Raw genomic sequence first — 16159 nt, 5'->3', positions numbered from 1 at the left:
TTCAATTGTGCTGGATTCCAGGTACATATTTTTTCCTTTTGTGATCCCCATCTGTCATTTATAGGAGCTTTCTTTGTAAACTTACTTTTATATCTCTTCAGTCTGCTAAGTAAAGAACGACAGCCAAAAGGCCTTGCAGCACTCCAGTGTTTCTCTTTCCTTCGTGGGTCTTGTCTTTATTTATGTATTCATCACTTTCCATATTTTTGTGGTTCAGTTATACATACATATATACATATATATATATATATATATATATATATATATATATATATATATATATATATATATATATATATATATATATATATATGTATATATATATATATATATATATATATATATATATATATATATATATATATATATATATATATATATATATATATATATATATATATATATATATATATATATATATATATCACACACACACACACACACACACATACATACACACACACACTAGCTGACCAACCCGGCACTGCCCGGGAAAACTGAATGACAACCGATAAGTGCTCTCTCTCTCTCTGTCCTGTTAAGATAGGTGCTTCAGTTACATTGCTGAGCATTTTTAACATTTTGTATTTTACCCCTTCTCACCCCCCATTCCTATTGGTGTTGAACTTGGACTCATAGGGCATCAGGAGTGCCACTGTGCCACTGTTCATCTCGGCGACCTCGAAAACTATGGGTTAGACACTAATATCTGTCATTTTTAACATTTTATTTTTCACCCCTTCTCACCCCCCCTTCCTGTTGGGGCTGAACTTGGACCTAGAGGGCATTGGGAGTGTCATAATTCATGTCAGTGACCTCGAAAACTGTGGATTAGACACTAATATCTGTCGTTTTCGGTTATTTTTAAGTCACCCCCATTTCCATCCCTTCTCAACCTCCCTTTCCTATCGGAGTTCACCTTGGACTTAAAGGGTATCGGGAGTGTCACTATTCATCTCAGCAACCTCGAAAAATATGGATCAGACACTAATATTTGTCATTTTCGGTTATTTTTAAGTCACCCCCCTTCCCACCCCTTCTGAACCTCCCTTTCCTATTGGAGTTCAACTTGGACTTAAAGGGCATCTGGAGTATCACTGTTCATCTCAGCAGCCTCGAAAACTATGGATTAGACGCTAATATCTGTCGTTTTCGGTTATTTTTACATGTCACCCCCTTCCCACCCCCACCCCCTTTGGTGCTAGTGATGTCTTACCTCCACAGTATGTATATACATTGAAATTGCTCAGTGCATATCAGAGTTATGCTGGAACACACACACGATACGTATACAGTACATGCATTTATATGCAGTATATATATATATATATATATATATATATATATATATATATATATATATATATATATATATATATATATATATATATATATGTATCTTAAACTGGGTGGTATTTAGCACAGATATTTGTTCAGGAGAAGTTACAAGCTTTCTAGGGCTGTCAATTTTTGTCGTAGGCGATTGCCTTTGTGGCGTTGGCTTCTTTATACCTACTCTTTCTTATTTTCTCACTTCTGTCTTTAATCTTTCTTCAAAATTCTGTTTAAGGACACAAAGCAGAAGTGAGAAAATATGAAAAAGTTAGTACTGAAGCCAATACCACAAAGGCAGTTGTTACAACAAATGTATATGTATATACATATATATGTGTATATACATACATATATTATATATATATATATATATATATATATATATATATATATATTATATATATATTATATATATATTATATATATATATTATATATATATATATATATATATATATATATATATATATATATATATATATATATATATATATATATATATATATATATATATTATGTGTGCATGTTTATTTATTCCCAAAGATCTTTGACTCAACTACTAATATTCCTTTAGGTAAAATGGTCTTGCTATGATAACAGTAGTTCTTGATAGAAGTCGTTACTTCTTATCCTCACTAAAGAAAATGACAGTTATCACCTGGGAGCCCCCTTAAACCTAAAGGTGTTATTTAAGATGTCCGCTTCAGCAAAATTGAGTTTTGTTCAGCTTTCAACTCTGCAATCCATAACTAAGCACATCATCACTGCATTACATCACATTTCCTTTTCTAAAAAGAAATACCCTTTATGACTCTATTTAAATTGAAGGGGTGGATAATTTTACTTTATTTTTGTCTCACTGTAAGTGGCATAAATATATTGATGTAGGATATATCATTTAGGTACTGTTCGGTTCTGGAGCCCAAATTCATTCTCTCTCTCTCTCTCTCTCTCTCTCTTTCTCTTTTATTGGTTTATTGGAGTTAAGACAGCACATTATCATAGTTTTGTGTATTTGATGAAAGTGTTTTCTTATGAAGAGTGAAGCATTTTGGAAATTGGTCAATTTACAGTTAAATGTTGAAAAATATGAAAACTTCGTAATATCAAAGTCTCTTTAACCCCTTATTTCAGATTTTCTAATGCACACAATCAGTATTTTTGAGTTGGCAAAATTATTTTGGTTTATGATAAGTCTGGTTATGATAAGTCTGGTTGCCACCTATTTCTCCGTAATCTGATAGTTTTAAAGTTTATACTTTAATTTATCAGGTGATGGAAATGTTATGGTCACTGTATACTTGGTCCTTTTCATAATTATCTGTTGAAAAGTGGAACATGTAATTTGTCAATGCAGCTTAATTTAACGGGATTAATTAAAACTTGAAATGTTGACTTCTGGATTTTTATATATTTGTTCTATATATGGTATTGCCCATAGTGGAATTCATAAAGTAGACCGTTTTCATAATTCCAGCCATTTTTCCCTCAAGTTCTGTCTTCATACACTTCTGTTTCCCTTTGTTAGAATAGAGCAAATTGAAGTAGATTTGTTTTTTATGATCTTTCTGTCAGTAGCTTGAAGATGTATCTGAATTTGGAGTAGAAGCTGATCACAGTGTGTTCTGAACCTTGAGGAGATACTCCTTAAATTTTTATTTGGTGGGGCATAAGTTTTTTCTTTATAATCCAGTTGCTAACAAAGTGACTGTGCATTGCCGAGGTTTTTTTTTTTGTAAGTAAAGCTGGAGAATAACTTTTATGTTATTTTCTAGGACACTCATGGAATTGTGGAAACTATGCACTGCTATAAAGAAAAGTTCTTCAAATACTCTATCCATGAATTTTTTCAGTTTCGCTCACTTTTAGAATTTTTTGACTAGTGAGAGAGAGTTTGTTTCAGTGGTATTAATTAGTCTGTTTTAATTGAGGAAGGTTGGATCTTGTATGTAAAATACTTTTTCTTTTTTTGTAATTTTAGTTGCAGGGTTGTGATGGACATATATTTAAAGCAGTGGTTAATCTTATGGCATAAATTTTTTATGCCAAAAAACCACAAAGGTTGATTATGAAGATTTAGTAATTTTTTCCACCTTTCACGCTCCCCTGCCTTACTGGCACTTTTTAATGTATTACTTTCTCACCTGAAAATCAGCATATGTTATAAAGTCCCCAGACTCCTAGCTCCATGTGGTTTTGTGGAAGGGAGGGATCAGAGAGCAACCACTTCTCCTTGTGTAGTTGCTCTAAAATTCATTAGCGAAGGTTTTTTTTTTTTTGCTCAATAGTTATTGGTTTTTTTCCACCTTGTTTTATTGAGAGAGATCTTCAATAGAAGAACCTGTTGCAAGACTGAATATTATTGGATTACTGTACGTACTTATAGAACATGAATGATGGCAATGTTGGACTACATTCCTCCTCATTTGTAGAATTTGAGTAGCTCAGGTGGCCCTAAGTGTTTGGTGTGATCTCAGCAGACTTGGTGATCTTTAGGACCTTGAGGGTCAAGATTATATCCAATTTGATCTCCTAGGGCACCTGTACATAAGGGATCCCATTACTGTTCTTCCTGTGTCGGGGAGTCTTTGGACAAAATTACTTGTGGTGCATATAATGCAAAATGATTTAACAAAAGGTGATGAACAGGATATGCCAGAGATCCAGCTAAGTACATTTGAGAATACAGAAACCAGAGGAATGACTGATTAAAACAGCTATGAAAAAGCCTGCTCCTTTCCATTTAATGAAAAAAATATATGACATAAACTTTACATAACCAAAAGAATCAAGTATGAGACTGACAAAGTTGTGAATGGATTAGTAATGATGCCTCATGTTCAGGATGCCAAAGAACGACCTGAAAAATGAACACTATAGTAGGTAACTGGAATTTGTAATGTTAAGATACAACAGTATCCATGAACTAGTAATCTATGAAATCACAATTGAAAGTGACCTCAACTTTAAAGTTCAGGATATCCAGATGGAAATCTTAGTCAAAACAGACAGTTACACCCTTTTGTACCAATATCTATGCACAGTAATACAATTATGCTGAGTTTTTTGCATGCAGATAAAAATATATGCATTAAATAGGTATTTACAGCCTGTTGATCCTGAGACAGTCACCCAGACTGGACCTGCACCAACCTTGGAGGTATCAGTAATTTTGGTTTTAAATATTATGCTAGATCTAAGGAATATGTTTCATGTATCAGTGGCTGCAACAGGGACGTCTGCTAAGGTAACAAAAACAGAATTGAAAGTAAGTGGGATCTTTGATACGTGGATATCTTTTCACATAAGACTTCCTTGGAAAACAGTTTAGCGAACCTTACAGTTGAAAAAATATACTGTACAACTTTACCGAAAACATTAAAGACCCAATCATTTGAAGGTTGTCTGCCACATAACAAAACCAGGAGATTATGGGAGTGATAAAAAGTAATACATTTTACTGTATACAAAATAATATACTAATGGAAATCAGTCGGAATTAGTTCATAGTACAAAGAACACAAAATGAAATGCACAAGAGCATAAAAAAAAATCAAGGAAACAAGGTGGGTAGAAACAGCACAAGAAAACAAGAGTCACTGTGTTATTTAGTCAGCAGTACTGTACCATTAAAGCATAAAACACACTGAAGGGCAGAACAAGGCATAAAATTTATTGATGAACAGGCAGAGGAAAGTGGCAAGCTCAAAAAGCAAAAAGGAGAAAATATGGGATAGTAGGTGACGGGTGTATTTAAAAACTGCTTTTACACTGGTGAAGCTAAAAAGTGACTGTAACTGGAAAACAAAATCAAAATGCAAATTTTTTCACAAAATCAAAAATGAATTGAACAAAAAATTGTGTGAAATGTATTAATAAAAATAAAAGCACTGACAAGTCTGATGAGAACAATCCTAGGAATAGCAAATGCAATGTTGACCATTTCAAGTTATATGACAGAATAGTACATTTATAGTGAAAAAAACCATTTCTTGGGTTGATATGCATTTACCAGTTTCTGCATAAAAAACAGCATTTGTATGATGAATGGGCTGTGATGAAACAAATAAAATAAGCAAATATTGAGAAATGGAACTCCCCAGAAATCGAAAGCAGAAAGTACGTAACTAGTGAAAGCGTCTTGTCTGAGACCAAGGACGTACCATGATGATAAAAAGAGTAGCAAAATACACTGACATTAAAGAGAGAACTGAAAACCAAAAAGAAGATAACATTTCATGTCTCAAAACCAATTAAAACTGTAAGATTTCATAGAATACCAAAGGGGAGATCAAATCCCTCTCCCACCAATAATTACTACCAAAAGTGTAATTTACAGCTGCAAGTAAGAGTGCAATTAAACCTGAGCAATAAGAAAGAAATGACAGCTTAATAAATGCAGACAACAAAAGAGAGCAAACGTAAGGTCTCATGAGAATCACATTTGTACTGAAGAAGTCGATCATAAAATGACCATACATCTTAACAGCTCCAGGTACACCAGCTAGAAAGATTTTGCAAGACCCATATAAATATACTGTACATATCAAGTAAATTTTAAAATAAAGTAAAGACCTCAAATATGAAACAAATATTGAGATAAATCAAGAAGTACAGAAGCTCAAAGCAAGAGATGAATAAATGAAAATCAAAACCCAGTCTTAACGAAGCATAATAAAAATGTTCATAAATTATCAAAATCTGACTTTCAGTTGGCAACTATGCTCTAACAAATGTATGGTAAAATCACAAGAAGAACATTGATTTTTAAGTGTTGACAATACAGTTAAAAAGATGTAACCAGTTTTATCATTCACTGATTGCATTATTTACAGTCCACCCAATGAAAATTATATCAAGTCTCCCAGTAATTTAGTATAATTTTTAAGACGCCTTGTTAATATGGCAAGAGTCGATTTTAGCGCTAGTATTCTTGTGTGGGGCTCCGTTGCCAATCTGTGGAATGTTTATGAACTCTTATTAAACAGTTCTGTAACTCTTAACAGCCTGTGTTCTCAGTGATGTGTGAAACACAGTCCAGCATCTTAAGCACCATGCTATAGTGTACATGCAGGAAACTGGAAGTTACACGAAATACACTACACATCGTTTTTATTAATGAAAGGTCATAATGAGACTGATAGTATTAGAGCAAACTTTTTCTCATCCAATGCCATTTAATCAAACACATTCATGGTGGTTAGAAACACTATCCAACTTAAAGAAACCCAGCCAGTATGAGGACATGTAAACACACTTTGCAAAAGATTCAATACTTTGAAAATGAAATAGTCTACAGATAACAGAATATTACCAAATCTGGTGTTAATAGTACTAGCAGCTGAAATTTTAAAGCCATGTACTTTATAACAAATTGTGTGCTACATTCATGAAATAAGTAGTAAAAGGGAGAAAGTATTATGGTAATGTGTTTCAATTAAGCACAGCTAGCAACACCCCAATCTAGGAAGTATGGCAAAAGTATTGAAGGGTAAACATAACCCCTCCTAGTCCTGGAAAGCATGCATTACTCAAAAATTATTAAAGAATCCATGATTTAGTAGACTAGCTAACAGTAGCAAAACACTTAGCTTACATCTCAAGATAAAAAGGGAGACAATTAATTATACAGAACTTTGAAGCCGTAGAGGACTTTGAGTATCTCCAGCCCCTTGTTGCACTGAACTTTCATTTGAAATATTAAATATTTAGTACCACTAGTTCATTTTTGTTTATTACAATATTATAATGACTTTGAACAAAAGAATCCATTTCCTAAAGTATGGCAAATCCATAAATTAAATAGTTCTACCAAACCACTTGGTTAATCGTGTAGACTTTCGTAGGGGTTTCCTGAAGGATGATTTTGCAAGTGAAAATGGGAGCAAGACAAAGTTGTACAGCTTGATTGCTGGGTGGGAAGATATAAAATGGCACAGATGAAGAGTCATATGTAAAAAGTAATGTAGCAGGTAGCCCCCCCCAAAAAAAAAAAAAAAAATACTGCAAACAACCATTGCTCTTGTAAACAGTACTGTATAAACCCTTTTTTGGGATGGGAGAGTAGATGCAGGAGACATTATATGAGTTGAAAAAGAAGTATTGGTTACTAAAACGGCTAGTTGATAATGACACGATCTATCCAAGTTGAAATTGATTAAAGAAGATGTAATTGGCTTTAACCTGTACTTTTCCCTTTGGTCAGCCCTCTGAGAACTAAGAATTGTAACCTAGTAGCTTGGTTAAGCTTTCTTGTGATATACAGTATCTAGATTGCTGTTATAATTTAGATTAGCTGGACCACTGAGTCCTTTTCTAGACTTGTATGGCTAGCCAGAAGGATGAATTCTTAATTAAGTTAAAAAAGTTAGTAAGCCAGGTAGGGAGGGATCTAACAATGGATGGAAAGAAAGTGGAAAGCAATGAAGTTAATGCAGGGAACTCCAGCACTAATCCGTGTGCTGGTCATGGAACACTTTAAGTAGTAGCTCCTTGTGTGGTACAGTATCTAGTTTAAAATATCAGTGAACTCGAAACAGTTAGTCAGCTTTTGTAATATAACATTGAGAATTGTAGGGATTACAATAAAGATAAGGCATGAAAAAGTTCTTTCAAGCAGATAAAGTAAGAGGTTGCTGTGGAAAAGTGCCACCGGGTGTATAAGCAAGAAATGTTGAGATAAGGAAAGAAATGGGAAGCTTGCGTAACTCCAAGTACTGGCCATTTTCCACGAAATGATCAGCTGACTCTATTGTATTTTCATACTCTATATTGAAAGGTGAATATTTTACAGCTGTAAATTAGCTCAACCCCAAAAAGACTGGGAACTGTAGTGTAAGATACTATAAAAGAAACATCTATACCTAGGAAGTTTAATAACTTAGGAAGCTAAGACAAAGTGTAAACCTTGTCCTGGAGATTTTGAGTAAGGTTGTCTAGAAGAATTAGCACCTTTTGTCACAAAAAAAAAATATGTTTGGATATAAGTTATTTGAGAGTCAGGTTGTTGCTTTTCGTTTTTCCTTATCATATTCACATTTTCTGTGTATGTGCTGACTTTTTATGAGCTTAGCTATTACCTCAGCCAGAAGTACCTTAGATATTTTCGGAAAATGGGGTTTAATACAAAAAATAATGAGAGAGAAAAAACTTGTGGTCTGACAGTTTAAGAATGGAAAAAGTCATTCATGAACAAGAAAAAACATGAATTAGAAGCTTTTACAACTTATTGTGATGGAATGAACTAAGAGAATTAGAGGCAATACACTAAGATCCTGCTTATCCAATCGGTTATAGCCACTAGGGTGTTGAATATTGGAAAAAATCAGAACCAGTAGTATATTTGCCTGGATCCTAGCCTGTACCAGTGCACTGTAAACCCTAGCCTAGCCCTAAATATAGACATGACCATTCAGTAAAATCCATATAAGCAGACACTGTTGTTATATAGTTCAATAAACACTTCACACTTGAATTGCAACTATACATTACTTTTTTGGACTATTCTCATGATATTCATACTGTGTGTTAGTAGCAAACACACAAGTGATCAGTAAGTACAGGCTACTGTAAAGCATTAAATTTGTTCAGTAAGTACAAAAAATAAACCTCAGCTGAACATGAGATAATTCACTGTACTTACTGTATACCTCTAATCAACCACTGATATGGGCTAGTCTACCATCACCCCTGGCCTAATGTTGCCAGGGTATAGCCTGTTGCATGAACAAAGGCAAAATCAAAACTCTTGAAGAAGTGAGTGTTGTGCTTCCTGTAAGGGATAGGGGATAGTGCCATTAGTGAACCTCTTGTGGTTCATTGTAGGCAACTAAAGGTTGTTTGCATAGTCCCCTCAGCCCTAAGCTGCATCCATTTTTTAGCTTGCACTTAACTTCTGTTTCGACTTCCGTTATTCCACCTTGCTGTTCAGTCATTCCAACTTAAGCGATGAATTGTTGAAAGTCCTTGGCTATACATTATTGTTAAATTTTCATAAGTCAGATCAAATCAAGCGTTGGACATTACTACGAATTAATTTTAACTTAAAATCCTTTGGGCAGCTGACACAGAACTGTAACAAGCAAAATATTTTAAATGGGAAAGTCTTGCAGTCAAATGAATAATGAATCTCTCTTTGGGAAACTCATAGAAGCTTTGGGAGAGGTGCATCATAACCCCCTGCACACACACACTCTTGCTTCCTGAACACTTCTTAGTCCTTTCCTTGCTCTTCGTTGAGTTGGTAGAGCTGCGGACTGTCACTCGATGGGCCGGAGTTCAATTTCCCGGCCGGCTGATGAAGAGTTAGAGGAATTTGTTTCTGGTGATAGAAATTCATTTCTCGCTGTAATGTGGTTCGGATTCCACAATAAGCTGTAGGTCCGTTGCTAAGTAACCAATTGGTTCATAGCCACGTAAAAAAGTCTAATCCTTCGGGCCAGCCCTAGGAGAGCTGTTAATCAGCCGAGTGGTCTGGTAAAACTAAGGTATTCTTAGCTTAGTCCTTTCCTTTATAAATACCTCTCCCACTCCATCTATCCATTGCTTTCTGGATCTTCTCTGTAATACCATGATGAAAAGATAATAATTAGGGCCTACAGGAGAACTCACTGAAGAGTGTCATGACCTGTCATTCATTGGAATTCCAGGAATTTGGCCATGAGCTGGGCCTCTGAAGTTGAAGAAATATTATATGGCACTTCTCATGAGGGAACAGCTGTTTCCTGAATGAGGGGTGGCCTATGATTAATTGCTGACCACCAGTTGAGAAAGGAACAGAGCAAAATGTCAGGAAATCTGTCAGTGATCTCCTGAAATGAGTTTGCAGAGTTGGTGAAGTCCATCCTGAGATAAAGTGCCCATTGATTAATTCCTAAATGCTGGCACATATCTAGATATACATTTGTTTAATAAGCTTGACAAGCCTTGCTTTGACAGTTGCCCATGACTTTCATTATACAAAGACCCAGACAGATAGCACAAACAGCAGTTCAAGAAGGACCAATAAAGTTCCTCTTCCTAAAGGAGGTCAATAACAGAAAATTATTGATGGAATCCAAATTGAGTATGATTCTAGAGTGTGTCTGTTTTTTTTTTAAATGCAAAGTACTTAAAACCTCAAATGACACTTTATTCAAGATATACCCTCTAAACAATGTAGGGAACCTACCTTTTGTCCTCCCTCTGGCTCCTAAATATTTTTCATTATGTCAGAGAGACATTTGGGCAGACCTGTTCTGTTGTCTGAAGCCTTAACAGGAGTGATGAAACACTTACATTTATCTGGCATTTATTGCAGTCCATGGGATGGGAAAAGCTCTATGGTGTTGACCTGCCTGAATGCAGTCTTTGAGGGTAGAGTGCTGCTCTGTAGGAGTAGGTCTCTAAAACCATTCCAGCTTGAGTTGAAAGGAGTATGCATGCCCATGATCACTCTTCTGTTAGTGCCCTTTTGCAGGTCTAAGTCCAAGAAGACTGTAGCCTGATGATACAAGGGCCAATGATAATCTCGGAAACATGAGATACATGTGGAGCTCCCATGTGTTCCCCTCTTGGCCTTTGTGGATATATTGTAGATCCAAGGGGAATCGGACCATTTCTAATAGAACCTTATTTCTCTTTCACATTTAAAAAGAAAATTTTGAATTCTGTTACTTTTGTTGTATTTGCTTTATATCACAACAAGGTTGTCTATGTTAATTGTGTAAAAGTGTTCTTACAACATCGTTTAGGATTGATCGATTGCATTGTGGAGAGATACCATATACATTGTATTTTCTTATTTTAACCCTTAAACGCCTATTGGACGTATCATATGTCGACTAAAATTGTCTGTTGGGTGCCGAGTGGACGTACCGTACGTCGACTACAAAAAATTTCAACCTTCGGTCAACTTTGACTCGACCGAAATGGTTGAAAAACATAATTGTAAGCTAAAACTCTTACATTCTAGTAATATTCAATCATGTACCTTCATTTTGCAACAAATTGAAAGTCTCTAGCACAATATTTCGATTTATGGTGAATTTTTTAAAAACTTTTTCTTACGCACGGCGGTAACTCAGCCGAAAAATTTCATAAATTCTTTCGTCATTTTGTCGTAATTTTTGCACTGTTCTATATTAGCCATTACATAAAGTTTTATATATGAAAATGTGCACAATTTCATGTACAATACAGCAAAATACAACCCATGGTTGTAGCTTTTATCAGTTTGGAAATATTTTCATATAAACCACGATAACTGCCAAAATTTCAACCTTTGGTCAACTTTGACTCGACTGAAATGGTAAAAAAACGCAATTGTAAGCTAAAACTCTTACGATCTAGTAATATTCAATCATTTACCTTCATTTTGCAACCAATTGGAAGTCTCTAGCACAATATTTCGATTTATGGTGAATTTTTGAAAAAAACTTTTTCCTTACGTCCGCGCCAGAAATTCTTTCATCACGTTGTCGTAATGTTTGCACTGTTTTATATTAGTCGTTACATAAAGTTTTATATATGGAAATGCGTGCAATTTCATGTAGAATACAGCAGAAAATAACTCATGGTTGTAGCTTTTATCAGTTTTGAAATATTTTCATATAAATCACGATAACTGCCAAAATTTCAAGCTTCGTCAACTTTAACTCGACCGAAATGGTAAAAACGCAATTATAAGCTAAAACTCTTACATTCTAGTAATATTCAATCATGTACCTTCATTTTGCAACAAATTGGAAGTCTCTAGCACAATATTTCGATTTATGGTGAATTTTTGAAAAAAACTTTTTTCTTACGCATGGGCGGTAACTCAGCCGAAAATTTCATAAATTCTTTCGTCATTTTGTCGTAATTTTTGCACTGTTCTGTATTAGCCGTTACATAAAGTTTTATATATGAAAATGTGCGCAATTTCATGTACAATACAGCAAAATACAACCCATGGTTGTAGCTTTTATCAGTTTGGAAATATTTTCATATAAACCACGATAACTGCCAAAATTTCAACCTTTGGTCAACTTTGACTCGACTGAAATGGTCAAAAAACGCGATTGTAAGCTAAAACTCTTACAATCTAGTAATATTCAATCATTTACCTTCATTTTGCAACCAATTGGAAGTCTCTAGCACAATATTTCGATTTATGGTGAATTTTTGAAAAAAACTTTTTCCTTACGTCCGCGCCAGAAATTCTTTCGTCACATTGTCGTAATGTTTGCACTGTTTTATATTAGTCGTTACATAAAGTTTTATATATGGAAATGTGTGCAATTTCATGTAGAATACAACAGAAAATAACTCATGGTTGTAGCTTTCATCAGTTTTGAAATATTTTCATATAAATCACGATAACTGCCAAAATTTCAACCTTCGGTCAACTTTAACTCGATCAAAATGGTAAAAAAAGCAATTATAAGCTAAAACTCTTACATTCTAGTAATATTCAATCATGTACCTTCATTTTGCAAGAAACTGGAAGTCTCTAGCACAATATTTCGATTTATGGTGAATTTCTGAAAAAAAAAAAAATTTTTCCTTACGTCTGCGCAGTAACTCTGCCGAACATCTCAGAAATTCTTTCATCTCGTTGTCGTAATATTTGCACCACTTTATATTAGTCGTTACATAAAGTTTTATATATGAAAATGTGTGCAATTTCATGTACAATACAAGAAAAAATAACTCATGGTTGTAGCTTTTATCAGTTTTGAAATATTTCCATATAAATCACGATAAATAGAAAAAATTCGACTTTCGGTCAACTTTAACTCGACTGAAATGGTCGAAAACTGCAGTTGTAAGCTAAAACACTTACAGTCTAGTAATATTCAATCAATTAGTTTCATTTTTCAACAAACGGGAAGTCTCTAGCACAATATTTCGATTTATGGTGAATTTTTGAAAAAACATTTTTTACGTCCGCTCGTTACACGAATTCATGCATCATTTTGTGATAATATTTTCTCTGTGTTGCTTTGATCGTTTTAAAATTTGTTATATACCAAAATCATCGCAATTTAGTGTACAATACAACTAAAAAAAATTAACTCATTAGCTTTAACCGTTTTGCTTACAGCGCGATTTGTATACAATTATATACGAGTTTTTTTTTTCGCTGTCATATATTCCAATATTTATATATGATAATGATATTTTTTTTCATTTCTGATGGTTGCATACTAAACTTCAGGCAATGACAAAAAAATGAGCCAAAAATGAACTCGTAATCTTAAAAACTAAGCGTGCTGTGATTTTTTGAAAAAATCTTTTTTTCCGCTTCGGCGCTAACTCACCGAACGCCGCCAGCATACGGGAGACGTTTTTGTAAATAGGGCTTCGGCGTTAAAGGGTTAAGCAATTTCCTTGAGTATTCAGACTTCATCATTCATTATGGTTTAATGCTGTGGTGTGTTTCATTTGACTGAAGTTACTTGATGTCCATGATAGGGCAGTGCATTACTCATTTAAATATGTCTGATCCAGTGACCTATAAATGAGAGTTTTTCCCAAGTCTTTGTGTTAAAGTGGAATTGTTCATTTTAGAATGTTAGATCTGAGCTGTTTTTTTATAAACATACAATTCCCAATTGTTACTGATGCAACAAATTTTAAGTTCAAGAAAAGTTCCATGTTTATCATATTTTATGAATACTGTTACTATTATGGATTTTAATTTCAGGTAGAGGAAAGCGAGGGGTACTCCAGCGTCAGCATGGAATCAATACTGGAGCTGAAGAGCGAAGAGATGAGGCATCCATACAGCAGTTAGAGTTGAATAAAACTGAAGTAAAGATTGAAAGGAAACCTGAGTCAGATAAAGTACCAGAGTTAATAGTACCAGATACTATGGCACTGGGTGGAGGAACAGTCACTTTGACAACCAGCCAGTCTACTCTTCTTCAGGTTCCAGCAATGGTTGTGGGACCCCGTGATTCCCTGGGCTTGTGCACATTACCAAAGCAGCATTCAAATCCAACACCACTGTTAGCACTGACTCCTAGTACTATAAATAAACAGTCATCTCACCCTGAGGTTCGTGTTCCTCCCAAGCAGCAAGGCCCCCCACCCATGATTAAACAGCAATCATACCCCTCAGTGTTGACACACGCACCATCACATTCAGTTGAACGTATTCCAAGTACCACTAGCAGTGGCAGCAGTGTTAACGCTGGTGCTCAACAACACTTACAGGTAATTCCAATGCAGGTATTTATGAAACAGCAACGTCAGTTATCTACTCCAACACCTTCTGTGTCATCTCCACTTCGTCCTATTCAGCCAAAGCCCTCCACTGAAAATCAGGCATCTGAACCACCTCCTAAAAAGGAAATTCCTTTGATCCGCTTGACACCTTCAGAAGACAGTGGTAGTGTCAACTTGAGCAGCAGTAGTAGTTTTAATGTAGGAACATGTGGTCCCACTGGACTCGCCAGATTAGCTCGTGCTGTAAGTGAAGAACCTGCTATGACTCGGCCATCAATTGCACACACTCCTGAGTTGCTGGCCCCAGGACCATCAGCTTTGGTTCAGAGTGTTTCTCAAGATTCTGGCTTAGATGGAGGCCTTGGAAGAAGGATGCCAAGTGTTCCCCAGGTTGCTGCAACTGCACCAGCTCCAATCCGACAAGCATCAACACCGGGACATTGCCCTGTCTTGCGAGGAGGCCCAGCACTTGGATGCAACTTCTGTTGGAATTCTACTGACCCACAAGGAAGAGTTCTCCGTCGCAAGACCAAATATCACTGTCCAGAATGTAGAACAAATCTGTGTATTGTACCATGTTTTCATGAATATCATAAACAGATGGAAAGAGCACAAGACACAGAAAAGCAAATAACAAAAATCCTTACCAAGACAAGTTCCATGTAATGAGGCACACAGCACAAGGATGAAAAAAATATTTTTAAATTAATGATATATCTGTGCCAGAATGTGTATGCTTGTTTTAATGTTAACTGTGATGAAAGTTGGTGTTCTGAATTTCATGATGCCCTTGTTTATTATATGGAAAATTAAACCATGAACAATGGCTATACTTATATTTCTATTTTAACTTTTTATGTCAGCTTATAGTTTGTATGTTGTGTAAAGGGACCCTTGAAAATTCTGTACCTTGTTAATGACAAGTACATTTTATAGTGTTGTTCACTATGAAAACTTTTTATTTAAATTTAAAGTAAAGATTTATTTATAGGTGCCCTTTAAATACACAATATTATTGTTTGATAGTCAAAATATATTTTCTAATGTAACACCGGTGATCCTTTATGAACACACGACTGACACTTACAGAATGTAAATGAAAGAAATTCATTAAAAGAAAATGAAATAGTAATTTTGATGGCAGTTAGAAAACCCAGTTATGCGCTGAAAGAAATCATGCAATGCTTTTTACATAAGCATAGAACTGCATTCCAGAAGCAGTTTATACTTGTAGTAGTGAAGACTAGTAACCACTCTTTACAAACTTCACAAAGCTTTGCTATGGTTAGTTTTCCTTACTACACTGAAAGCTTGAGGGGGGAAAAAAATCAGTGAAATGAATTACTGGACTTGAAGCGATAAACATTTACAGGGAGAATAGAATGTTGCTGTCATTCTTGCATAACAAATTTGTTTACCTTTTGTCAGTGTAAAGTGCATTACTAGTCTCCTTGAAACAGTATAGGCAGTCCCCAGGTTACAGAGGCCTTGGTTTACAGCATTCCAACTTCACACCGCTTGGCTCACAGTGCCATTAACCAGAATTTACGGCTCCATAAATGCCATTTATTCCCATTATTATTATAATGTTTCGGATTATGGCAGTTTTCAGGTTGCAGCTTGTCGCCAGAAAC

The 16159-nt window shown here is 35.0% G+C and overlaps 1 protein-coding gene across 13 annotated transcripts in view; it reads left to right on the top strand.

The window, feature by feature from the left end:
• LOC136826043 (histone-lysine N-methyltransferase SETD1B-like) overlaps positions 1 to 15657 on the top strand; it is a 213354-nt gene extending 197697 nt beyond the window's left edge. For all 13 annotated transcript variants that reach the window (XM_067082915.1, XM_067082924.1, XM_067082919.1 and 10 more), the window contains one exon: positions 14002 to 15657. In XM_067082915.1, the coding sequence (XP_066939016.1) occupies positions 14002 to 15191 (1190 nt within the window). In that variant the 3' untranslated portion in view covers positions 15192 to 15657. The remainder of the gene's footprint in view (positions 1 to 14001) is intronic.
• Positions 15658 to 16159: the final 502 nt, after the last annotated feature.

Source organism: Macrobrachium rosenbergii, chromosome 40, assembly GCF_040412425.1.
Source record: "Macrobrachium rosenbergii isolate ZJJX-2024 chromosome 40, ASM4041242v1, whole genome shotgun sequence".
Classification (NCBI taxonomy): Eukaryota; Metazoa; Arthropoda; class Malacostraca; order Decapoda; family Palaemonidae; genus Macrobrachium; species Macrobrachium rosenbergii.
The sequence above is the reverse complement of the archived record's forward strand: the minus strand, read 5'-3'. Positions and strand labels throughout refer to the sequence as shown.